This window comes from Scomber scombrus, chromosome 9, assembly GCF_963691925.1.
Source record: "Scomber scombrus chromosome 9, fScoSco1.1, whole genome shotgun sequence".
In the NCBI taxonomy this organism is placed as follows: domain Eukaryota; kingdom Metazoa; phylum Chordata; class Actinopteri; order Scombriformes; family Scombridae; genus Scomber; species Scomber scombrus.
In genome coordinates, this window is record NC_084978.1 from 13,561,414 (window position 1) to 13,585,393 (window position 23,980).

Sequence of the window (23,980 nt, forward strand, 5' to 3'; positions counted from 1 at the left end):
ACAAAGGCTAACGCATAGGCCTGCTGTTGTAACAGGGTTTGCCTCAATGTGGCACAGTGACACAGTTCATCAGTAAAACATTTTTGCTCTTCAGGAATAACTTGGAGTGTGACCCATTTCTCCCAGAAAGTGTTACAACATCACATTCTAGTCTGTGTTTATACATCAGATATTTTTCTCTGACCTCTGGACATGGGGCAGAAAGGTGGCGGGAATAAGAAAAAGTACTTCTTTTAAATTAAGGTATAGAAAATAGCATATAAAACATATATTCCTTAAATTATTTAAATAAACTTATTTCATATATCACTGTCACGAGGTACTGTTTTTTTTTTACATTTTATTTTAAAAGTAGTGCTGGTGGTCTGAAATTGTTCTCATATGAGTACAATATACTTTGTGTATGCATAATATTTAATTCTTGAGAATAGGTTACAATGCAATGCTGTAACTCTTTTTGCCACTGAACGTATCCCCCCTCCCCCCACCCCCAACCCACATAGATCTAGAATTCCTTCCACTAAATTTTTGTTAACACAAAAAAATGTCATCTTGACAAGTTATTCACACAAAACAAGCAAATGTGTAATCAAACTGCTCTATATGCAACACCACAACAAATAACACGCTTAGTTTCACAGAAGAATTACATTTAAAACAATGCAAGCTGACAGACAAAAAAAACTTTTTTTATTTTTGAAGATACTGTGTTGTGACAGTTCCATTGTCGCCGATGCACACATTTAAACATACTTGCACAAAGACATTGCTGGAACTATAAAGATTGCCATACAGGCGCATATATTTGGGCGCTTGACCCGAATTTTTAAGACTCAAAATACTGTCATCTTGATTTGGAAATCATGAACTTTTACACTCGTCTATAGGCAGAGTGCAGTAGGCTGATGGGTTTATTTTTTTTTTTTCAATACTGAGTTTATGCTACGAATTGACATCTATTTCTGATTCTATAAAAAGTAAAATACACAAAAAGTTGAAATTTAGCCAAAAATAAAGATATCAACAGAACCGTTTTATAGCCTCTTAGCTCAACTGAACTCAGTTCTACAAAGTCAATGATTTACATGTCAATGGTCTCATAAACAAAATAAAAAGTGACGGAAATATCTGCATTATATACTATAGACAAATCCATAATATTCATATAGATGATTTCTTCGATCCAAATAAGACACAAGTAGGCCTATTGGTTAAAAAGAAAGAAAGAAAGAAACAAAAAAACAGAAGGATACAATCGCGATGTTGGAGCTTTAGAGTTTATCATTTGTTCAATGTTAAGCTGGTTATGACCAAAACTGTACAGTTTCTTGTTAGAAAAACATTTCCATAAATATCATTTAAGTTTCAGAACTTATACCCATAATTAAATTACAAATTGATAAATATGGCATCATGGATATGTATTTACAACGGTATTAACAAAAGGCAACGTTATATTCAACGGTAACAATCGTAACCTAATACCACATTTCTCCACCTGAAAACGGACGTTGACAACAGATTCGACCCCATCAAACAAGGAAATACATTCACGAGTATAATATTTATTTATGATTTTTTTTTCTGTGTTCAAGTTCATGACAAAGACTTTGGCACGTTTCTTAAGACTGTTTGAAGTTCCAACAATCAATTGAAGAGGCGACAACAAGCGCATCACCGTCATATAAAACAGCGTGAAATATTCTTCCTTTTTATTCTTTTTTTTTAAATAAAAATTTTGAGAAAATACATAAAATGAAAAATAAAACAATTTTTTTATTCCTGAAATCTGTAAACTAAAAGATAAAAAAAACATTTATTTATACTGAGAAAGTATTACGTTTTTTGTTTATTTGTGATTGATTTTGATTTCCTCAAAATTGCGGAATTAAAGTCAATTTTCGTGATCCTGAGAACGGACGTGGCCTGCTTGGTGCTGGCTTTTGCTCTCATCTCCTGTTGCTGTTGTCCCAAAATCCCATTAGTGTGTGTCTGACAGTGTGTGTGTGTGTCTGTGTGTTTATGTGTGTGAGCGTATGTGTGTGTGTCTGCGTGTGTGTGTGTGTGAAGTGAACAGGAATAGTTTTTAAGGGTTTTTTTTTCATCCTCATTTATCCTCAACCCCGTGGTCCACATTGAGAAGAGAGTTTGTTCTTCTGACTTCAAACGTACCATTCATTAAAGTTGGGTGCCAGTCCTTCGCTGTGACCAGACGTGTTTTGCACGGCTGACGGCGGTGTTTTTGTCGGGTCCTCGGTGGTGGCTGAAACCAGCACTGGCGGTGTGGATGACTCGTATCCGGAGCTTGCTGCTGGAGACGATTCAGATCCTTGAGACTCATGTACCTGCATTAAAAAAACAAACAAGGACGACATTAACGTTCAATCGCTGACACTGAAGCACGCTAATTCATTAATGCTCTTAAAGTGGCTTCATAGAGGAGATCATGTCTGGATGTTTATAGGAAAACTATAACAGCAGCAAACTTGAAACAGGCATATCATCTGCACTGCAAAACATACCCACATTAACTTCTCTTAAAATGTAAAATGTTTCCTTAAAGTCAATTTTTTTAATATCAGTTGATATAATCATTTATAATAATTAAACGTTTATGCTTAAAATGAGGTTTCATTCACTTTCATAAACAAAACATAGAGGCAAACGTGAGTCTAGTGTCAAATAATTACTACAAGTGGAATACACACAATCCACGTGTTACTATATTTCAATAAACTAAGATTTTAAGTATCGTAATAAGTTAACTGCATGTTAAATTGTGCTTTTTGCAGCTTGACAGTGATATTTCATCTGAGAAAGTGCCTGAAGTTGTGATCGTCTCTGTATGTTGGGGGTAGTGGTGTGTGTGTGTGTGTGTGTGTGTGTGTGTGTGTGTGTGTGTGTGTGTGTGTGTGTGTGTGTGTGTGTGTGTGTGTGTGTGTGTGCGTGCGTGCGTGCGTGCGTGTGTGTGTGTGTGTTAATGTGTTTAAGGAGTAATGAAGACGTTAATTACCTTCATGTGTTTCCTGAGAGAGCTGGGGTGTGTGTATGACTTGTCGCACACTTTGCAGATGTATGGCTTGTCTGATGTGTGCACATGCATGTGCTTTTTCCTGTCGCTGCTGTTCGCGAATCGTCTGTCACAGCCATCAAATTCACACTTAAACGGCTTCTCACCTGCAGGATTAAATACACACATACACACGCACGTAAGCACACACACACACATACACACATACATACACACAGATCGTGAATTACTCCAATAGTCCACAAACAAACTCCCATTGTAACACCACCTGTAAACCCAGAAGACCGGAGATGTAAATTGTCTGCAGACTGCAGCCTATTATATAACAGAGTAACCTACATTTTCGGGGCGACATGGATACAGCTCCACTACTACACGCTGCTCTGTCAGGCTTTATTTATTCAAGAGGCCTGCTCCTTCATGCTACTACTAGCCTGCTCTGTGCGTCTGCTCTTATATAGTAAACAGTGAATCAACAGGGCATTTTCTGCACTATGCCATGGGCGAACAGGAGTAAGAAATATAAACACAGACAGAAAACAATTGTATGCGACGCACAGAAAGCAATACAGTCCTTAGTCTTCCTAAATAGCCTAACACAGCTAATAGAACAACACTTAAAGTTTGACAAGTGAGTAAAGTATATCTGTGGTTATACACAGTATTATACACAACTCAGCACATAACATCACATTTTGTGCATTATTGAGTCACGGCTGATTTATCCATGTGCTTAATAATGATAAACAGCACAAACAACAATTTGAGAACAGCACTAAGAACATTCAGCGTTGGCCCACGTTCTCAAATGGTACTTGTAAACAACACAAAACATGCACTCTTAATTTTGGAGCACTCTGAAACAATATGTAAGGGGACAACATTTCTTTTCTGAATAGCTACATGCTTTAAATATTATTTTACGCACGTCGTTATGCTACATCGTATTGTTGATGCCTACCTGTATGTGTTCTTTTGTGGATTTTTAAATTTTCCGATCTGGCGAATATTTTCCCACATCCGGGGAACGGGCATGGGAACGGTTTCTCGCCCGTATGCACACGGATGTGGTTGACCAGTTTGTACTTGGCCTTAAAAGATTTCCCTTCTCTCGGACAGTCCTCCCAGTAGCAGATGTGGTTGCTCTGCTCGGGGCCGCCGACGTGCTCCATGGACACATGAGTGACCATCTCGTGCATGGTGCTGAAAGTCCTATCACAAGTCTTTTTGGGTCTGTTCATCTGGTTCTCGTCTATCCATTTGCAGGATAATTCTTGTTTAATCGGCTGCCTCATGTATCTAAAGAAGGCCCCTGGACCGTGGTGTGTCGGCACATTCATCCCCATGTTCATATTGATAGGATGGTTGTAGTTGTGGAGCTGAGCCCCGTAGGGGTCCGTCCGAGGGCTTGCGACCGGACGGTACGGATCAGGTCTTCCGAAAATGTCCCCGCGTAAACCAAGATGCATTTGGCTGTTAACTACATGTCCACTCGGTGAAGTGTGGCTCACCCCCTGGTCGTGAAGTCCTGGAAACAACAGATGTCCGGGGTTATCGGTGATCCCCGGCGGCCCGTGGAGGCTCCCCGCCGAAGCTGCAAAGATCCCATGCTGGGCGCTCGGCGCTGTGTGCTCTCCAACGCTCCGGTTCCGGAAGAGAAAGTCCCGTGTTGAATTGAACGCTCCCCCACTGTACGAGCCCACCTGCCCGCCGTGAGAGTGCCCCAGCGCGGCTGCATATCCAGTGGCTTGCGGGGTGAAAGCTGATGTCTGACTGGAGGCAATATCGTGAGCTACGGGGCTGATTTTGAACGCTGCGGAGTGGGAGGAATCGGTGAAAGGATTGAGTCCCAGACTCGGGTCTCTGTTACCGATTTCGTGATGCCGTGGTGTCCCGAAACCCCCCATCCCTAACGATGCGAACTGCGGACCGCTATCAAGAAGCATAGTCATGAGCTTGAAGCAAACTTATGAGATGTGAAGAAAACAGAAAATAAATTTAAAATCCAGTTTAGCGGAGCGCGCAAGCTGCAAACGCCGCGCCGAGATTTACCACGTTTTGCACAAAAAAAATCCTGAAATAAAAAAAACAAACCAAGCCAAAACGGGGAAAAATCCTATGCGTAAAGAAGAGTTGGGAGAAAAAAAACTCCCGTTGACTACGATCCGTGAGAAAGAGGATCAAACTTCCCCCCCTTTCCAGGCGGATGATGTCCTTGGACTGATAAAGTCAATCACTCACTCCCAGAACATAAATGAACTCGGGAGGCAGTGCTACGACAACCAATCAGCGCTTAGCTACTCTTCTGACACGTGACTTCGAAGGAGGGTGTTAATTGGCTAGATTTCTGGTGATTGGCACAGTTTGGTATTGAAGATGGCAGGTCGTCTCGATTGGGTTCATTTGATTGGCTCTTACAGGCATTATTTTGCAGGTATACAGAGCACTCTAGCGCAGATCGTATGTGGTATATGTGCGGCGCATGGCTCACGCAGTCGTATGCAATTTACTCCACCAGAAACTCCACAACAGTTGTATATAAAATACAATATATAAATACAATATGTGCAAGCTGTAATATCTGCTGCAGTTTTTTTTAAATAACCAGAATCCGCACAAACTTAGAGGAACTTCTAATATTTTACAGAAACAATATAAATGAACTTAATGTACAGCATAAAATATTATGGTTTCGTCATTCATAAAAAGTTTTCATTAAATTTTGAAAGTAAACTTTTTTCAAGAGCCCGTACGTTCATAGAAATCTGAAATGACTGACTTATCTATCTATCTATCTATCTATCTATCTATCTATCTATCTATCTATCTATCTATCTATCTATCTATCTATCTATCTATCTATCTATCTATCTATCTATCTATCTATCTATCTGTCTATCTATCTATCTATCTATCTATCTATCTATCTATCTATATTGACTTATCTTCCTCTTTTATGTGACCAGTTTGGCTCTTATTAACTGAAAACTTGAATGTACTTGGCACAGTTCCAAAATGTGGCTTTCTTGAAGCCGCTTGAAAGGGGAGGGGGTATTTTTTTTTTTTTTTTTTTGCAAAGCTCTATAGGGTGTAAGACGGAAGAATAAAGGACAGAAAGAAAGATGGCAGTAATTGTAATATCCTGAGATTTTTTCGCTCAGCCAAAAAATTCGTGCCATTGAGCAAGTTTCACAGGGCTGCCGCTGACTCGCTGCAGGACACATAAAATCTGATCAAGTTCAGAGACGCGCTGAGTGCTTCAAGCGGCGCTTTTTAACTCCAAGCCTTTCACATCCTTTCCCCCCTCAATCTGTCCCAGGAAGGAGCTCACATTCTTTATTTTAGGGGATCTGGACTAAAGAAAAAAAAATCTTCAAATCAGTCCCTCATTCTGCTTTCGCCCTCATCCTACTGCATTCACTCCCCGAACATTTCGAGAGTTATAGATTGAAAAGGTGAGTTTTCTTACTTATCTGTCATCTTTCAGTGTGACTAAGAAGCTGGTATGATGTATGCCAGTGTAAAGTGCATGTTTTGGAAATATGTGAAACTACAGTTTATTCTATTTAGGCTCTGGAGGTCGCATGTGATTTAGTTTTCTTTAAGTGAAGATAGCCTGTTTAGGCCTGTTACTCATATGGTAATTTAATTGTTGCGAGGACCTGCATACCTCTCTTTCTTATGGTCGCCGTAAACTTGCGCTTTTTACACATAACCTCAACAACTTATCTGAAGCAAAACGACGAATGAGATCCCTTCCATCTTCCCTTTTCCTCCGTAAGATGCTCTCTCTCTCTCTCTCTCTCTCTCTCTCTCTCTCTCTCTCTCTCTCTCTCTCTCTCTCTCTCTCTCTCTTTCTCGCTCTCCCTCTCCCTTTTTCTCCCCCCCTCTCTCTCTCGCCACCAAGGCATAACCTCTCACAGTTTACTCCCCTTTCACTCACACACTCGACTTCTCACTCGCAGCTCGCGCATGCACACACACACACACACACACACACACACACACACACACACACACACACACACACACACACACACACACACACACACACACACACACACCACATAAGCACGCACGCACGCACACCGCTAAATGAGTTTGCCTTTGCAGTTTTTCACTATGAGATTTATGGCGACCTTTGTGAACCTCCACAAGTGACAAGCAGCCTGTTAAGGTTTTCCTGTATTCCCTCCATATTTTATTGGCTTGTTGAAACTCGAAGGCTCAATAAGCCAATTAAGGTTATGTGCGTGTATTTGCAGCCATATTATCACTGTGAAATAATTAAGTAACATGGTTTAGATGAGTCACAAATGTTTGTGAGCAACGGAACAGCGTAGGCACTGAGCTCTTGCTGAGGAAAAAAAAGGGGGGGGGGGGGGGCTGTCATCAGTTAGGCCTAATGTAAAGCAACTGTTGCATGATGAACAATTTTAAACAACTACAGGTCTCTTCTGGTACAGTGATATTTATTGAATATTTATTTAGTTAGTTAGTTTTTTAAGGGCTTCAAACACATTTTCTAATGATATGTCATGTGACAAAACTAGGATATACTTTGACTATTAGTTTAAAAATTCTTGTTGAAAAAAATCTGCCTCTGTCTTTTATGAAAGGAGCAGACTGCTTTAGCGCTTTAATAGTTCATTTTTACTGGACAATAGAAAATGGGGAAACTTAAGAAACAGAGGGAAAGACAGCTTTATAGACCTCCTGTAAAGCTGCACTTTTGTTAACCGTTTGGCTCACTCAAACCAAATATTTTACACCGCTGCTCGAGCGTGCCGCACTTTGCTATGACATTTTCACCACCTTTTTCTGACAACTCTATTTTATTTAATTCTGGAAATATTTGCTCAGTTAAATGTTCTTCTTTTATATTTAAAAACAATGTGTTGTATTTATTTCAATTATAAGATATATTAATTGTAATTGTAGAAAACTGTAAATATGCTTCATTTTTTAGCTCCAATGTCTGACACAATTTGAAAAATGTCACGATTAAATTAATGTAGGCGTAATGCAACATCTGAATTATAGCAGGTTGTTCTGTAGGAGTGCAATGTGTATAATTTGATTATTTAGTTATCTCTGCTGGGATTACCTCATTGGGCGTTGGGATACCCCATTGGTTATAACATAATCTTCTACTAACTGAGCATGCGCGTTACCTTTTAAAATATCACAATATTGTAGTGTGACAGTAGGCCCATGCTGTTGGAAAAGAGCAGAACATAATCATCAGCGTTAATGGTAAACAGCTAACATTTATGCATTTATTATAACTAGACTGGTTAGTGTCTAAAGCTTATGTCAGTGCATTTCAACATTTTTCTAAATGATCTAAATGCATGATCATTATTCTCTTTTCTCAACAAATTGGTCTGTAGCAGCCCAGTCTTCAGGATTTTTTTTTCTTTGAGCAAACTTGAGAGATTTTTTTTTTTTTTTTTTTTCTTCCCCCCAATCCATGTTGTCTGGCCTGTAGCCTACAACTATACTTGGCTGGCTCAGGCTGCTAGTACTATAGACAAGTTTGTGGACTTGTAGTTAACTCAATAGTGACCAAACAAAAGTGAAATCTGCTTCTGCAATAACATAACCCACTATTAGTTCAGTTTATTAAATACCACTGTATTCGAATGTGTTTTTCCAATTTTACCTTCTAAACACAGAAAAAATGATAAATGCATCCCAGCGGTCCAAATGAATGAATGAATACTACAGTAATTCACTATTTTGCTAAAATGTACATTGTGTTGAGTGAACTTGGTGGTTTAATGTGGCGTATCCCAACTCTCAGACCCACATTTTAAAAACTGAGTCTAAATTGTTGTTTTTCTTATGCTTCTTGGGGAGAATTTTCCACAACATTTTCTTCGGAGCCCTAAACAGTAAAAGGTTCAGGTTCTGGTTTGCATTCATACTTTCATTTAGATTCATACTTCTGATTTCATACATTATCTGAATAAAATAAGTTACCATTTTGGCTCACATTAGTTTCAATTATAGTAGGGCTGTTTACCAACTACAATAATCATTTGTATCCTCCCATTTTCCAGAATGCTCATCATTTTACAAAAATCAAATATTTACTCTATGCATTTTATTTTTTAAATACATGCAGCCTGCTTGTGTCAAATGTTATTATTTGTTTTTTTGCAAGTGTAGCAGCTGATGACTACTCAGGTTTTGTCTCCATAGACACTAGAGCGTTACATGACGAATGACAATTTCACTGTGTTTGTAATTTGTAATTTCACAATGTAATGCCTGACTGTATTGCATTGCTATCGGGTATATTTTTGGGCAGCGGATGTGTTTGTTTTCTTTTGTCTGTCAGTGAAAAAACAGACTCAGGAGCGTTTTTTGTCATTCTGCATTCACTTCATAGGATTCAACACAGGTTTACACCGGCATATAGTGCAATAGCTGCACAAATCATTGTCTATATTTCATAGATTATATGGTCAGCTGGATCTGGAGTGACTGCTGTTCGGTGTTTGCCTTCATATGGCTGATGGAGAGGGCTAATTGACTTCTTGCTGTGATTTACTGGAGCATCTGTCTGCAAATGGACTCATCCCAAACCTGTTAATTCATCTAAATTTCATAAAGTCATGGCAAGACTGTCCCCTGCCATCCCTCACCAATAATATCGCAGCACACTCCACATTTACGCTTACAGTTGTTTAAATGTACACACACACATTAGAGATCCCTGTTATTGCCACATACAGTAGATTAACACATGTTTATCTGTCACACACAGATTTGGATACATGATAAAATGTATTTTGTTATTTTTCCTTCTCTGTTTATTTTTCACAATATTTTGTGTTACATTCACGTGAGTCACTGACCAGTATAGTTTGCGATTCTTATTCATATAGACACATTTACACATCACTTTTGTGTCATTATTTTCCAAACAAGTTGGTTAACATTATTTTACAATTTTTTTTTCTTATGGCTATCCAGGGTTTAAGAAAGAACATTTGCAGAATTGTCAGTTCAATTTATGAAATGGCGTTAAAACAATGACTTTTGCTCTGGGATCAGATTTATTTCATTTCTGCATAGCATCTTTGCCATTTATTTGCTCCAGATTTACTGTACTGGGAGTGACTTGGACCTTATGGATGTATTCCCTGACATGAGTGTTTTGATGCTTGGGAGTGATATTTTGAATGCAACAGTCAGTAGGATTTTGTCTGGCCTGTCAACCAAACCAACACAAATAACCGGATTTATAAAGCTAGAGGGCTGCTGGGAGGTGGGGGATTGCAGATGTCAAAAAATAAAAATTTGGTACGTTTGAGATATTTAGACTGAAACTGTGTATCCATTCATGTGTAGTAAAATAAAAAAGTTGAAATTCTTTGTCGCTATACAGATTCCTATGTTATATATAAGATATTTTGCGAAATTTAAAGAATAAATCTGGAAAGATGTTAGAGTAACATGACAGTGTCCTAAACAAAGTAGGAAATAATTGCAGTTCATATTTGCATGTCTTTTCCATTACTGTTGTACAGTAATCATATTGTATGTTGCTGTGAAGCTTACCACTCCAAGTCAGATCCTGTAAAATTAAAGTTTGGTTAAACTTATCTGGCAAATTTGAAACACACAAATTTACTAAATTCACATTACTAAACTTACAAACCGCATTGGAGACAAAGGAATAGACTTGTAATTTATGGAAAACTGCTTATTAGGCTAAACTGTAATTAAGTTATGGCCATATTAGGGGCAATTTGTACATTTAGGCAAATTTATATGTCATGAGTATTTAAATGATCATATTCTTAAAACTGTATATTACAATGAAATTACAATGAAATATTGCACACACTTCACTGGCTCTGAGCCAAAACAGACTCATAAAATTGGGGTATCATGTTAAATCACAAATGTGGAGATCTTGTTTGGCCTTTTTTCCTCCTTTTTTTCTAGTTGCAAGTAAGGAGCTCAATTGATTTAGGGCGCAGGTCTGTTAGCCCTTTATGCTATCTGAATGACAGATTGGAAACTTTCAGTTTATTGGCCTTCAACCCTCAATCATTCTCGGAAATGCGTTGGGTTAAAGGTTGACAAACATGAGCGTCCATTACAATCATGACTGAATTAGGCCAGTCCTGGGCCTGTCTACTATTTTGCGGCACTTAATATCAAGTGGGCCCCCCTTGCTTTGTCTCTGACTAGGATCCACTGCAGGTGACGTCAGCATAACAATGTAGAAAGGTTTTTTTTTTCCTTCTCTTTTTTTTAAGAAAAAGTTGAAAATTCCGCCATTAGCTACAATCTTAAGGGGTTTTCCTCCTTAAACCTATAATCTGCAGTCCAGAGCCGCATGCCACTTCGCCTAGATTGAAATAAAAGCAACAGATAAAGGAATTTGGCTAAACTGGTCAGGCAGTGCGTTGATAAAATCAGAGCCACGTACGTCAAAGAGAAGAGAAATATGTGCTGCGCAGTGGAGCATGGAAAGCGTGGATCTGCTGTCCTCACAGCACCCCAAAAGTAAGAAAGTTTATGAACAGTGCAGCCCCTCCTCTGCTGTTTGTCACTTCTTCATCATTTACATTTTACCCCAACTGTGCCAGCTGAAAGATGCATGCTTATTCATTTGTTTTAATGAGAAGTGGGTTTGTTTATAGAATAGTTTATATATTCTGTGCGATCCGTATAGGCTCAAACCTACAATAGTACATCCTGTTCTGTATGCCCCACTTACACTGCTGGAAAATGTCTTCATGAAATAACTTTTTTTAAAGATATTTGCGCGGTCCACTACTTGTTGCTTTGGTTTGGCAAAGTTTTATTTATTTTTTTAAAGTCATGTAGGCTATGTGTTTTCATGTAAATGCATTAAGGTGAAAGTGTAACACAGAGATACTCCTACCTGTCTTATTATAGAAAACGTGCCGTCTTGTTTGTGACTCGCAGATTCAGTGTTAGTGTTTTTAATATTTTTAGACAACTGGTTGAATTGTTAGAATAAGTTTTCTGTAACTTTAACTGTTTTTCCAAAGTGGAACTCCACTCAGAACGCGAGTCTTGACAGTAATTGGGCTGGACATGCAGTGGTCAGTCTCTCTGTTATTCCTGCGGGGCAGGAGTGGGACATTTGCTCTGGCAAGATTTCCAGTGAAATAAAAGAAAGGAAATCGGCTGTGAGTGTCTTGTGTTTTGCCCCTTTCTGCATTTAATCACTTGACTTTCATCAGATGATTATTATTAAACATTAACCCGCGCGTTTTTCCACGTCTACATTTAGAGAAGGGGTCTTACAAGGCGCCTGAAGTTAGAGACGCAGCAATATTTGGGAGTATCGCGGCACATTTCAAAGCATTTTCTCTGCGATATTTGAAAACGGAGTCGTGCGGTGAACGCCTGCGTGTCCCTTTTAAAACAAACCCAGCGCCTGTCAATCACAGCGCATTCCAACCAATCCCAAAGCTCCCTTTTTAAAAGCAGGTTTGCCTGCTGTGCTTTTATATTGCACCATGGCCTGTTTCGAAGCATTTTTACTACCACGGTTATTGCCACAAATCAAGAGGGCAAAGTGAACGGCATGGGACTCACACCAACTTTAACGAAATTGAGTCTGGTTCCTACTTCTGCGAAGTTTACGGCCAAGAATTTCACATGCAGATGATATACAACACGGAAAATGGAAACAGAATTTCTAGGTGCATCCTGAGTGCCGAATTGGTTGATTTTGCAAACGCATAGCCAAACTCACAACAAAACATGACAAGCCTTTCGAGGTTTAGTGGCTGCCCTCTCTCTTGCGTCAACCCCGGGGAGAGCAATACTGAACCCAGCGTGGTGCTGCCACCTTTGGCAGGAGAGCACATGGGACACCCCACTGGCAGTTCCTTAAAACTCTGCCCCTCGCACAATTTGCGAGACTACCCCGAGACGAGGTCCAGTGCATATGTTGACCATTCGGTTCCCAATTTTTCAGACTCTGGATACCCCAGCAGCCACCGGTTAGAGCACAGCCCTAGGGGCATTATCATTGGAGCCAATCTTACTGGAGCCGGCATGCCACCCGTCACTGATCAACTGGCATCAAGAGCTAACCAACATGGCGGGATTGGAAGGTATCGTGACTTTCACGGCTGCAGAGACAACAGAAGCCATGCTTTTTTCACAAGTTATCAGGAGCAGGCCCATGGCTCCAGCGACGCTAATCGAGATCTCGGCGGCCAGATGATGCTGGGTCTACCTGGCGACCTCCTCACCCGGACTCACCCTTATGGCCAAACTATCAGCCCCAAGGGAAACAGCCAGCAACTTGTCACACAATTCCTGGGTCTGTACAAGCCCTTGAACATGGCAATTCAGCGTGGAGGAGGCGACGCTTTCCTCAGGTGCTCTAAACAAACAGTGAAGCCTGAGCTGGTGTGCAAGTGGAGTGACGGCCAAGAGGGGGTTGGGAAGCTGGCTTGCTCCAGAGCCTTCGGTACCATGTATGAACTTGTCACCCATGTGACAGTGGAGCATGTCGGAGGACCAGAGCACTCTGAGTATGTGTGTCACTGGGAGAACTGTGCGAGGGACAGGAAGCCTTTCAAAGCCAAATACAAGCTGGTGAACCACGTCAGAGTCCACACAGGGGAAAAACCCTTTCCCTGCCCCTTTCACGGCTGTGAGAAAGTTTTTGCAAGATCAGAAAATTTAAAGATCCACAAGAGGACTCACACAGGTTAGTTCATAATCCCAATAAAATGTAGCCTATCATTTAAAAAAAAACAACCGTGATAATAATAAAAACACATTTTCATAGGTGAAATTTTCATTTAAAATTTGGTCAGAATGTTCAACTTCCCAAGCACTTTCATTTATATTGATCAGTTTTGCAGTGTGTGTGTGATTTTTTTTTTTTAAATTAATTTTTCATGATACAATAAATTATGAAAATTGAATTATTATTTATTATTATTGTTGTTGTTGTCGTCGTTGTTGGCTGGTGCTGGTATTATTTAGGCCTCCATTTTTGTAAAAATGTTGTCATGCAAAGCTTCTCTCGCTGGTTCTTGCCGTTTCTTTTTGTGCTGCTGCCTGCTTTTTGCAGGGGGGGAAGCATGTAAAGGCTCCTTGCAGGAAACACAGACGAGTAGTAGTAAAACTGTTACAAACGAGTATAGTATGCGGGCCTAGTGGTTTGGGTGCCTCTCCCACTTCATTCAGTGAAATTATTAAATAAATGCCGGGACACCGGAGAGCTGTGACGTAGCCGTTACGCTGTCTCTACCTCCCAGGGACTCAGTTCATGTGATGTGCACAGGAACAGTAGCACAGCACAGCACAGTGATGCAAGGAGAACATTTAGAGCTGGGTAGAAGGATGACCTCAAGTCAGTACAATTGGAAATAATTATGAATTTAAACAAAATGAGGCCTATTTCGAAAAGACAATACATTTATGGTCTTATCCTCCTTAAATGTCTGTCACTTTGATCGCGTGTTACTTGTCATGAAGGATATTTCATTTTCAGTTTCTTTGGGCTTTCCCTGCGTCCCTGACATGATCACACCATCTGTAGTATTTATGAAGATTTATTCTGTAATATAATCTCATTCTTCTTTTCACAGACATCAGGGGTTGTGGTAGAATTTGACTGAAATACAGAATTTCAAATAGCAAATATAATTAACAAATGAAGTGGGAAAAAAGAGGCTTGAGGGAAAAAAGGCTTTTTATTCAGCATATCCTTTAGCTTCTGGTGTACTAATGAAAGCGAAGAGACAGAAAAGGGACGCTTAATGACGTGTTATTACACTACTGCACATGCGCAGTGAATTGTTAATTAGACAATTTATGTGAGAAAATATATTAAGTATTTTTCAAATAAAAAAGACAGACATCCATTAGCTCAGGCATATAAAATGATCATTTAACAGACACTATTAAACTTTTATTTATGAGTTCAGCTCCTGATTGTCTGCCATCAGTCTATGTGCAGGAGGGACAGCTCGCAGCTGTGGGCAATTTTGTACAAAAAGATCAATTAGCATCTTGATAGCAATGATTCATTCTATGAACTGCAGTCAAACACATTTTTGCGTTTGGCCTAGCAGGCTTATTACTGATTTATAACGCCAGCCTTGTTGATTTAGTCTGCAGACTCACTGCCTCACTTGTTGCGATCAGGACCGCACCAAAGTTTTTGCAGCTAGTTTGAACTCAGAGGACGTAGATAGTTTTAGATAATATAAACATTTTATTGCAAATTATTACAGAATTGTGGCAATATTAATAAAAGGCTGATGAGGCCTGGAAAGTGTCTCACTGATCACGGTCATCTGGAGACCTGATAGTGATTTCACAGTGTGGACAATGGAGTTTCAGGTTCACGTTGTATACCAAATTGTTAGATATGGAGTGCACTCAGTTGACATAGGCCATGAGTATTTACTTATATGGCAAAAGGATAGCATGCACGGGCCTGTAAGCATATTCGTAACTCGCCGTCATTTCTTTTTTCCCTGCACGTTTAGGTGAAAAACCTTTTAAATGTGAGTTCGAGGGCTGCAACCGGAGGTTTGCGAACAGCAGCGACAGAAAGAAGCATTCTCACGTGCACTCCAGTGATAAACCCTACATGTGCAAGGTCAGGGGCTGCGACAAGTGTTATACCCACCCAAGCTCCCTGCGAAAGCATATGAAGCTCCACTGCAACAAGACTCAAGTCGCCAAGAGCAGCGACGCGCGTCCTGGTGACGGGGGTCACATTGCGGAGACCAGGTCAACCCGAGTCCCGGATGGAGGCCCCATCAGCCCCCCACAACCACCCACCTCCACCCATGACGTCCCCATGTCCCCAGAGAGTCGAGACGACTCGACCCCGAGGTCACGTTTCCATCACACATTTGACAGCAGTTTGGACTACTCCCCACACAGGTCACAGCCCCTATTGGACCCTTTGTTACTACAGAGAGGCAGCTACAGGTCCCAGTCCTCCCAGTACCCCTGTGGCCAGACAGGTCACACTTTCGCCCAGAGCTCGAGGACTTTCCCCTCCACATCTCCCTTTCAGAAAAGTATTGTGAATGGATGGTACACATGCCACAGCGGCGTGGACTCTTTCCCACCAAAGCAGTGTAATAACATTCCGTCTCTCTGAGTTCCTGTTGGGACCCAATTTTAGGGGCCTATTTTTCATGTTATAGCCTAAGCTGTATCACTATTACTATTTGTATGTTTGTGAATGAAATATTTAGTGACACGTTCTGAGTCATCCTATATTGGAAATCTTGCATTGCGAAGTGTGGCGAGCTTTATGTTGTCGTGAGACCTGTTTGGTCGGGTTTGGCTCGTAGCTGCATCTCCCCACAGTATATTATATATAGGAACTTTTACAAAGTGTATATGCCTAATTGTTCGCCGTGTTACATAATTATTAAAGCTATCTATCTTACGAGAAAACAATGACAAAGGATTTTATGGAAATCTGCGTGTTTGGTCCATTGAATTTATAGGCTATTACTGGAAAGTAAAAGGAAACGTATTGCTGAATGTAGCCCTACGTATAGGGGTCATTGTTGAATGTAAAATAGGTGTAATGTATGTCTGGAAAGTATAGAAGCATTATTCATGTCTTTATGTATGTCGCAAGATGAAATAAATGTCTGAAAGACCTTTTCTCAAGTTTAATTTTGGGACCTAACAAGCCTGCATGATGGGCCTGAAGCACCATTTGTGTGTAATTAAAATACTGCGAGGCTCAGTAGGTTTTTACCCCTTAATGTTCCTCTTTTCGCCTTCTTTTCATTACACATTCGTACCCTTGTTTGTATTATATGTATATTTCACATTTCTGTGCAAAGTAAGACCAGTGTGAGCATGAACCACAGTGTTCGTGATATTAAAAACGTTTAATTAGCATAGGCCTACAGTTCTGTAGCCTACATAAGGCCACTGTATAATTAATTATGTATTCTATATTTTATTAAAGTGTCTATATTCTCTTTGATCAGGCGTGTGTGGTTAAACCCAATCAATGAATTTTCATAGAGAACTCAAACTTTTTTCCTTTTTATAATTTCCAGTAGCCAAAGCCATGTTTGCAGGTTTGTGCAACGGCCTGGATACGCTCACATCCTAGTGTTTTTAGTCCCGTGTCAGCTCTTAGAAAGGCCTTAATGTACAGAACTGACCTGACTGAGGTAAATATCCTGTGAATGAACAATGACATTGCAGACCGGCTAAAATCTAGTGGTCACTTTAGTCCGTCAGCATGTTTTCCGCCAAAGAGCGCTTGTTTTTCAATCAGATTTAAGTTCAGTTAACTGCGCCATGATTGTGTGCGTTTTTGGGGTACAGGTGTTTTTGCCGCCATAATGGCCGGGGTCACGCACAAACCGTTTCCTCCAAGAAGGCAAGTCTTCATATTGCCTTCGGCTTCCACTTGAGGTCCACTTTGCTGAATTTATATCGAATTAATCCATTTTATTTTCGATATATATATATCTCTCTCTCTCTCTCTCTCTCTCTCTCTCTCTCTCTCTCTCTCTCTCTCTCTCTCTCTCTCTCTCTCACACTCACTCACACACGGACACACACACACACACACACACACACACACACACACACACACACACACACACACACACTTTAAAACGTTTTACCTTGAATGTAAACGAAATGCAGACACCAATATATAACCAATGTATAACCCTATAGCCTTAAAATATGGCATTGTCCAAGTACTCATAACTAAACTGTCCATTCATCATTATTTATTCATAAAATTGACTCTATGAAGGTTTTTTTTACATTCATAAAATATGAGCTCCTCACTTTGAGTCTGAATTTTTAATTTTACTGGACTGTACTTTTCAAAATCGCAATACCTCTCAGATATGTGCTGTTTCGTATTTGGCTTGTGAAACAAAACAACAAAAAACAAATGTTCTGTTTTTGATGCACACACTAGTAATAGTAAAATGTTTGCTTCACTTCATCAGTTATGGTTTTGCTGACATATTTGTTCACATCTGCTTGTTTTTTGTACCTTCTAGAATGTAAATTTCTACAACAACTAAAAAACAACATCTCATTATTTAGAAAAATATGCTAAGATTTCTGTTTGAAGCTTTCCGGGCAAAGCTTGAATTCAATGCCACTGCTAGTGCTGGTGCAGAGTCTATATTCATCTCAGAACACTTATTATTATCGTATAGCTCATTCTTAGTTTACCTTGTTTCCTATGTCAAAGATTACACCTGCCAGTAAGAGTATTGTTTCCTACTTAAAAGACAGAGTGTTGGAAACTAAGGGATGAGGCTAAGGTACAGTTAGGACATTTAATGATGTGTAAAAATGACGTACACAGTATATTTCTGTCATTACCCTGTTTAGCAAAGTACTGCAACAGCTTGATTATCATGGAGGTCAGGCAGGTCACAATTATGATGAATAAGGTAATGAAAATAAAACCTCCGCTCCACTGCCAGTAGCAAAGCTTTATACTTTGTACCTGTTCATATGGACGTCAGCATTTTATATATTTAAACATGCGATAGATGACTGTCATTATATACACCCAATTGCTTCATACGTATCAAAAGAAAATCAGGTCAAAAGTGCACTAATTTTACATTTCTTTGAAATATATGCTTACAGTGATCTGACAGTTAAATAGCTGTTAAAAAGATGTCCTTTATTCAAGTGAGAGGATTTAGTGGAGGGGTAGTTGTCAGGGTGACCACAATAATGCATGGGGTGAATGCTTCAAAAATTGGACTATGTTTTCCTTGCAATGTCTGTATTAGGACACTTTAGGTTCATTAAAAGTTCAGAAGACTTTATTTACGACGCTGTAATTTGGGTGCCTATTATGACCATCCACATTACAACTTTTTGTAAAACCACAGTGGCATATACTGTAGGCCACTCATTATTTTTGTTTCAAAATTTGCCATTCTATACAAAAGATATGTAAAATACATAAAACTCTTTTCATATTTCTATGAGCAACATGTAAAGTGCCTAGATTTTATGTATTCACTATAATTGTTCTCGAGATGCTACAAAGATATGATGAACTGGTTTACGCATTCAAAGTTGCTGTGTGCTGGTTAAGAGTGTATGTTGCACATGATGATACTCATGGGGATACATCTTTAGGGAGTCAGAATTTTTTTGATGATGCGTTCTGCAAATCCCTCTTGAGTTTGACTGCAGTTAATTTTTGTTTCTAGCTTTTCATGAGGCATCTTTCTGAAAATCATCTACAAGTTTCTGTATCTGTAATTCAATTTTGAAGTTGGTTTGACCTACAAATCACAGATTTTTAAAAAAGTGTTTGTTCAGCTAATGATGATTGAATATACACCTGGGTAAGTACCACTGCATCAATACTACTAAAGCTGACAAGGAGACTCATTAAATATGGTTAAAGGTTTTGTGATAGGTAGTATGATATGGTCAGAGATATATCTTTTTAAGCTGCTGAGACATTGCAAGGTGTATCTTTCTTCAAAGAAAATTGAGGTAAACAGTGTTGGCATTGATCAGTGCACTTAAATAATATGATGACTGACATTTATGTGCACACATTCTCTTGTGTTGTAACTTTGTCAATAACTTGCATCATGGTGTCATTACTGCTCAGCTTTTGAATAATCTCAAGATATTTTTTATTTCTATCTTAGAGCTCATTTTATAAACCCCAACAGTTGCCACATGCTTCTCGTTTCACCTCGTAGTAATTCTCTAGTAAATCTCCAGAGAAAACACAATATAGGTTATCAAACATAATGTATTATTTCTGTTCAAAAAGCCTTTGTATTTGTATGAGGAAAGTGTTTTCTGTTTGTTGTGTGAGGACATGTATAAAGCCAAAAAGCAGAAAACTAAATCGTGATTTTCTCTGACTACAGTATGTAAGCTTGTGATCAAGCTGTGGTAATATTCCATAATCATTGAACCCTGCCACACCCTTCCCCCCAGTCATCACAACTGATTAGGCCTTTGCTTCCCAGTTTGCCACTTGTCGGCCGCCATCTTTACTCTTGCACTCTCTGCCTAGCAACAAGCAGCAGGCGCCATTTTGGACAGGGTATACAGGGTATACATCAATTTAATGTAAATAAATCCATTTCACCTTGGAATCCATTGAATTGCCATTTTACACGCCTGGGTTGCTGTTATGCCATACTTGGGTTGAGCCCCAGCTGTGTACCAGGAGGAGGGCTGCTTTGTCACTCCATGTCTTTGGTTTTATGCATCATCATAACCATGACATCTTGCATAACTTACTACGCTGTGCGAGTTCCATATCTTCTCCAAGTAAGATTTAAGCACACTGCTCGGGCTGGAAAGATTGTGTCAGCGTTGACTCTGACTGGCAGTAGTGACGAGCCTGACCAAGTGTTTTTTTAATTGGATCTCTGGCTTTTCCCCCATCCTCCCCAGGTCAGGCCAGCGGTGCTGTTGCTCCCCAACTTGCCTTCTTTTCATCCAGCCCTCTGTGCCCCCACCCCTTTTTTGCCAGGTCCTCTTGTTCCTCTGTCTCATCTATCTCTATCCCTGCAGCTCCTGGCTATCTTCATCCTCTATGGCTCCTTTATGATGGCCCCCCTAATCTCTGCCATTGTGGTTCCATGGTAAGTAGGTGTCCTCTGCCAGATTCTCCCCCAAACATGCATGGAACTTGACTCATATATCTGCTTTTCTCTGTATACTGTCCCTCTTTCCATGGATAATTGTAACCCCGCATGGCAAACTGGATGCAGCCGTACCACTGCTTTAATTCCAGTTGGAGCATGGTAGCTGCTGAAGGGGTTGGCATCCAAGCATCTCTGATGCTAACAATGCATAATGAGGTCAAATGTAACAACTATAACAAAATATTGATTCGTAAGTATATAAAATATTGAATAGTATATAATACAGCTATCAATAAGATGAAACAATGGGAAAAAATGAATATGTAGCTCATGCTACTTGTTCTTTTCTGAGAACATTAGTGCAATAATCTGTTTTGTGTCTTAATTTGACAGCTTGACAATTAATACGCTTTTAAAGACCATCAGAAGCAGGGCTCTTATGTAAGACAAAGCAATCATTATGGATATAGACACATGTGAAGTTGTTTACAAACCATAAATGGAGAGTAGGAACGAAGAGTCCCAGTGCTACGCTCTTATGATTTAACCAAAGTGATCCTTTAGATTTTTCTCATTTTTATCTGCACTGCAGTTTTCTGAATTCAGCGCTGCCAGCCCCCTGTGTAGTCCAGCCTGTACCAGGGCTTATTAAACCACGCTCCTATTCATTCTTCCCAATGTTCGCTCTACTGTCAACTTAAGCTGAAACCCCTCGAACACTCGGCTCTCCGACTATTGTTGCTGAATTCTCGAAAAAACGAAGTAATGCTGAACAGCCAATATGCATTGAGATAGGGAGATAGGCCCCGCCTATCCTCATATCTAATGCATATTTGTCTTTTGATGCATTGCAATTTACCCCTGTGGATGGTTCATAAAAAGATGTCTTTTTATCCCCTTTTTTCATTTATTATCCATGCCTTACATAACAGATATTTTTGACAGTTTCTGATGAGCCAGTTTCTGAGAAATCATGGAGACTTTAATGGCCTCCTATGAGCTCATCTGCTCAGGAGGTATCCATAGGACCAGCAATGATTATCTCATATGAAGCACAAACTTAAAGTTAAAGTTTTTAGATATTGCAATATTTGTTGCAGCCTATCGCAATGCAAAAGGAAAATAAATAATATTTTAAAAGTTCATATCTTTCGAAATTGATACATCCAAGGTTTTTTGGGAGTTGGGAGTAGGTTGTGTGGGGTGAACGGACCTTTGAAGATCTTTCAACTCCTGCAAGCTCCAGGCCTATGAGATGCAATGCCATCCTTTTAAGGCAATGACCATAACTTTGGTCCCCTTGCTTCTAATCCCTCCTCCAGACCCTTGTCATCAGAGATCAACCAGGTTGAGCCTTAATGTCCTCCACTCTCTGGCAAGGGCAGCTGGTTGCTTTCATGTGTGTGAAGAGCCAGATGAATATGCTTAAATCTGCACATTGGAGGAAAAATTGATGCCTTTATCTTCATCTGTGCCTCTTAACTGTTCAACAGTATATGACCTTTGAGAAATTATCAGTTACATTTTAATGCCTCTGCTTAATAATTTGCATTTAACAGAATGGATTTGAAGTATTTGTTAAAAAGGCTCTAATCATTAAGCCTAAAGAGCACAGTGCCTTAGATTTGACAAAAATATCGCAAAGAGATCCTAAGTGCCTGTTGTCTTTGCTGTCTCTCAAAACTATCACATTTCATTAGGAACAATTCGGTTGTGTTGTGAGATACAGCATTTGAATACATTTTGTATGATTTGTCAAATTTCTGCTGTTTGAGGTTGAACTTAAAAAAAAGGATCACATTGATCACGGTCCAGGGTGTTTCAAAGCAGTGAGTAATCGCATGTGTTTAATTTTATCTGTTGCAGTATGCATTGCAAGGCGGCTGTGTAATCAAGCCTGTGAACTCGACATCTGAAGGAAGGATTCTGTTTCTGATCACATCCCCACTGAAGTCCATCCATTCGCTGAACATGGATGTGTTGATGTGCTCAGGCTTGCACTCCTTGGTTTGCGGCCACCAGATTAATATGTACTTGACATGATTCTGTATGTGGTTTTCGGCTGATGTCTAGTGTTTATAGCAGTACTGCGGCCCCACGGGGCCACATTTTAGGAGGCTGTAAGTGAGGAACTCATGGCGATCTCACTGTTAACCTTCAGCGTTACAAGAACACCCCAGGGCCTAACTCTACAATGATGGATGTAGGGTGGCGGGGGTTAGGGGGCCCCCCACACAGAACCCAGGAATTCCCCTTGGGCCTTTTCAATTACAGTTAGACCAAGCTTTACGCTGTGATGATATGTTGCTTTAGGGCTGGGACATTAATGTAGGGGACAAATGTGATTTGATGTGTTGTTGACCCTAAAGAGCATGACCCAGACTGATGCACTAATGGCACAAAATCAACAGTAAGATACGCAAAGTATCCTATTGTTGCTTTATTATTTACAGTCATCACCATAATAATCCAGACAGACCACTGTGACATCTAGATCCCTCTGAAGTTAAAGAAGTATTGATGGAAATAGTTTATCATTAACCAGAGACTAAAGGGAGCACAAGGAGCATGAGAGAGAGTAATTAGCCAGTAGTGCAGCTTTGAGGAGCCCAGGTAACGGATTTAAGAGTGGCAAAGGGAAAGTGATGGACTGTCCCTTTATCTTTTTGATGATCAATGAGGCAGCCTAACCTTGTATTGGACATATACTATGATATGCTAATGGGATATGCAATGTGTGAGTGTGTGTACGTGTGCTTGCGTAGGTGTTCACATTTAACATCAAAAACAGCTGCAATGATTTGTCCTAGGCTCAGTATTATGTCAGTATCACTGCTGACTTAAACCTGTGAAGTTTGCACCCTTCTATAGATGACTCTCAAAAAGAACAAGGCAGAACTGACTGCATCTATTTCCGTCCGCAGGGAATAATCCTGTGTTCTACGTATCTGGAAGAGGCAGGGGATCAAAAATCCATCTCCTATGCAACAACAGAGTGTTTCATATAGTTCCTTCAGGTCCATTATTGAAGGGAAATATGGCTGAGGTAATTAGCACTCATCCTCAGCTCCACTCCAGGACCTGTTACATTATCTTTGCTGTCATAGTACTCTTTTAGTTGTGCAATTTACAGAATTATGCAATCTATCTGTGTAGCAGGACTGTATCTCAGAAAGATTACTCTGCAAAAAGAAGATATTCCCTTGGAAATACAATGAAATATAAAACATAAAAAATCCCTAACTTGCTTTGACAGATATGTGGTCAATACTAAAACTAATTTTAAAAAAGAAAAGAAAGTTATGTTTACTGTGAA

At 39.8% G+C, this 23,980-nt stretch overlaps 2 protein-coding genes across 2 annotated transcripts; one reads left to right on the forward strand and one right to left on the reverse strand.

Annotated features, from left to right (window-relative positions):
- Positions 1-2,162: 2,162 nt before the first annotated feature.
- On the reverse strand, positions 2,163-4,983 carry zic3 (zic family member 3 heterotaxy 1 (odd-paired homolog, Drosophila)). The gene is made up of 3 exons (XM_062425589.1): positions 3,993-4,983; positions 3,014-3,177; positions 2,163-2,345 (listed from the first exon to the last, which is right to left on the reverse strand). Exons 1-3 carry the CDS (start codon positions 4,981-4,983, stop codon positions 2,163-2,165), a joined length of 1,338 nt encoding a protein of 445 aa, XP_062281573.1.
- A 7,810-nt stretch (positions 4,984-12,793) lies between these two features.
- zic6 (zic family member 6) lies at positions 12,794-16,175 on the forward strand. The gene is made up of 2 exons (XM_062425996.1): positions 12,794-13,754; positions 15,550-16,175. Exons 1-2 carry the CDS (start codon positions 12,794-12,796, stop codon positions 16,173-16,175), a joined length of 1,587 nt encoding a protein of 528 aa, XP_062281980.1.
- Positions 16,176-23,980: the final 7,805 nt, after the last annotated feature.

Coding starts and splice junctions, on each gene's coding strand:
- zic3 (XM_062425589.1), bottom strand. CDS start 4,983: ATGACTATGCTTCTTGATAGCGGTCCGCAGTTCGCATCGTTAGGGATG. Junction 3,178..3,992: donor CCACAAAAGAACACATACAG/GTAGGCATCAAC, acceptor TTAATCCTGCAG/GTGAGAAGCCGTTTAAGTGT. Junction 2,346..3,013: donor CTCTCAGGAAACACATGAAG/GTAATTAACGTC, acceptor TTTTTAATGCAG/GTACATGAGTCTCAAGGATC.
- zic6 (XM_062425996.1), top strand. CDS start 12,794: ATGACAAGCCTTTCGAGGTTTAGTGGCTGCCCTCTCTCTTGCGTCAAC. Junction 13,755..15,549: donor CCACAAGAGGACTCACACAG/GTTAGTTCATAA, acceptor CTGCACGTTTAG/GTGAAAAACCTTTTAAATGT.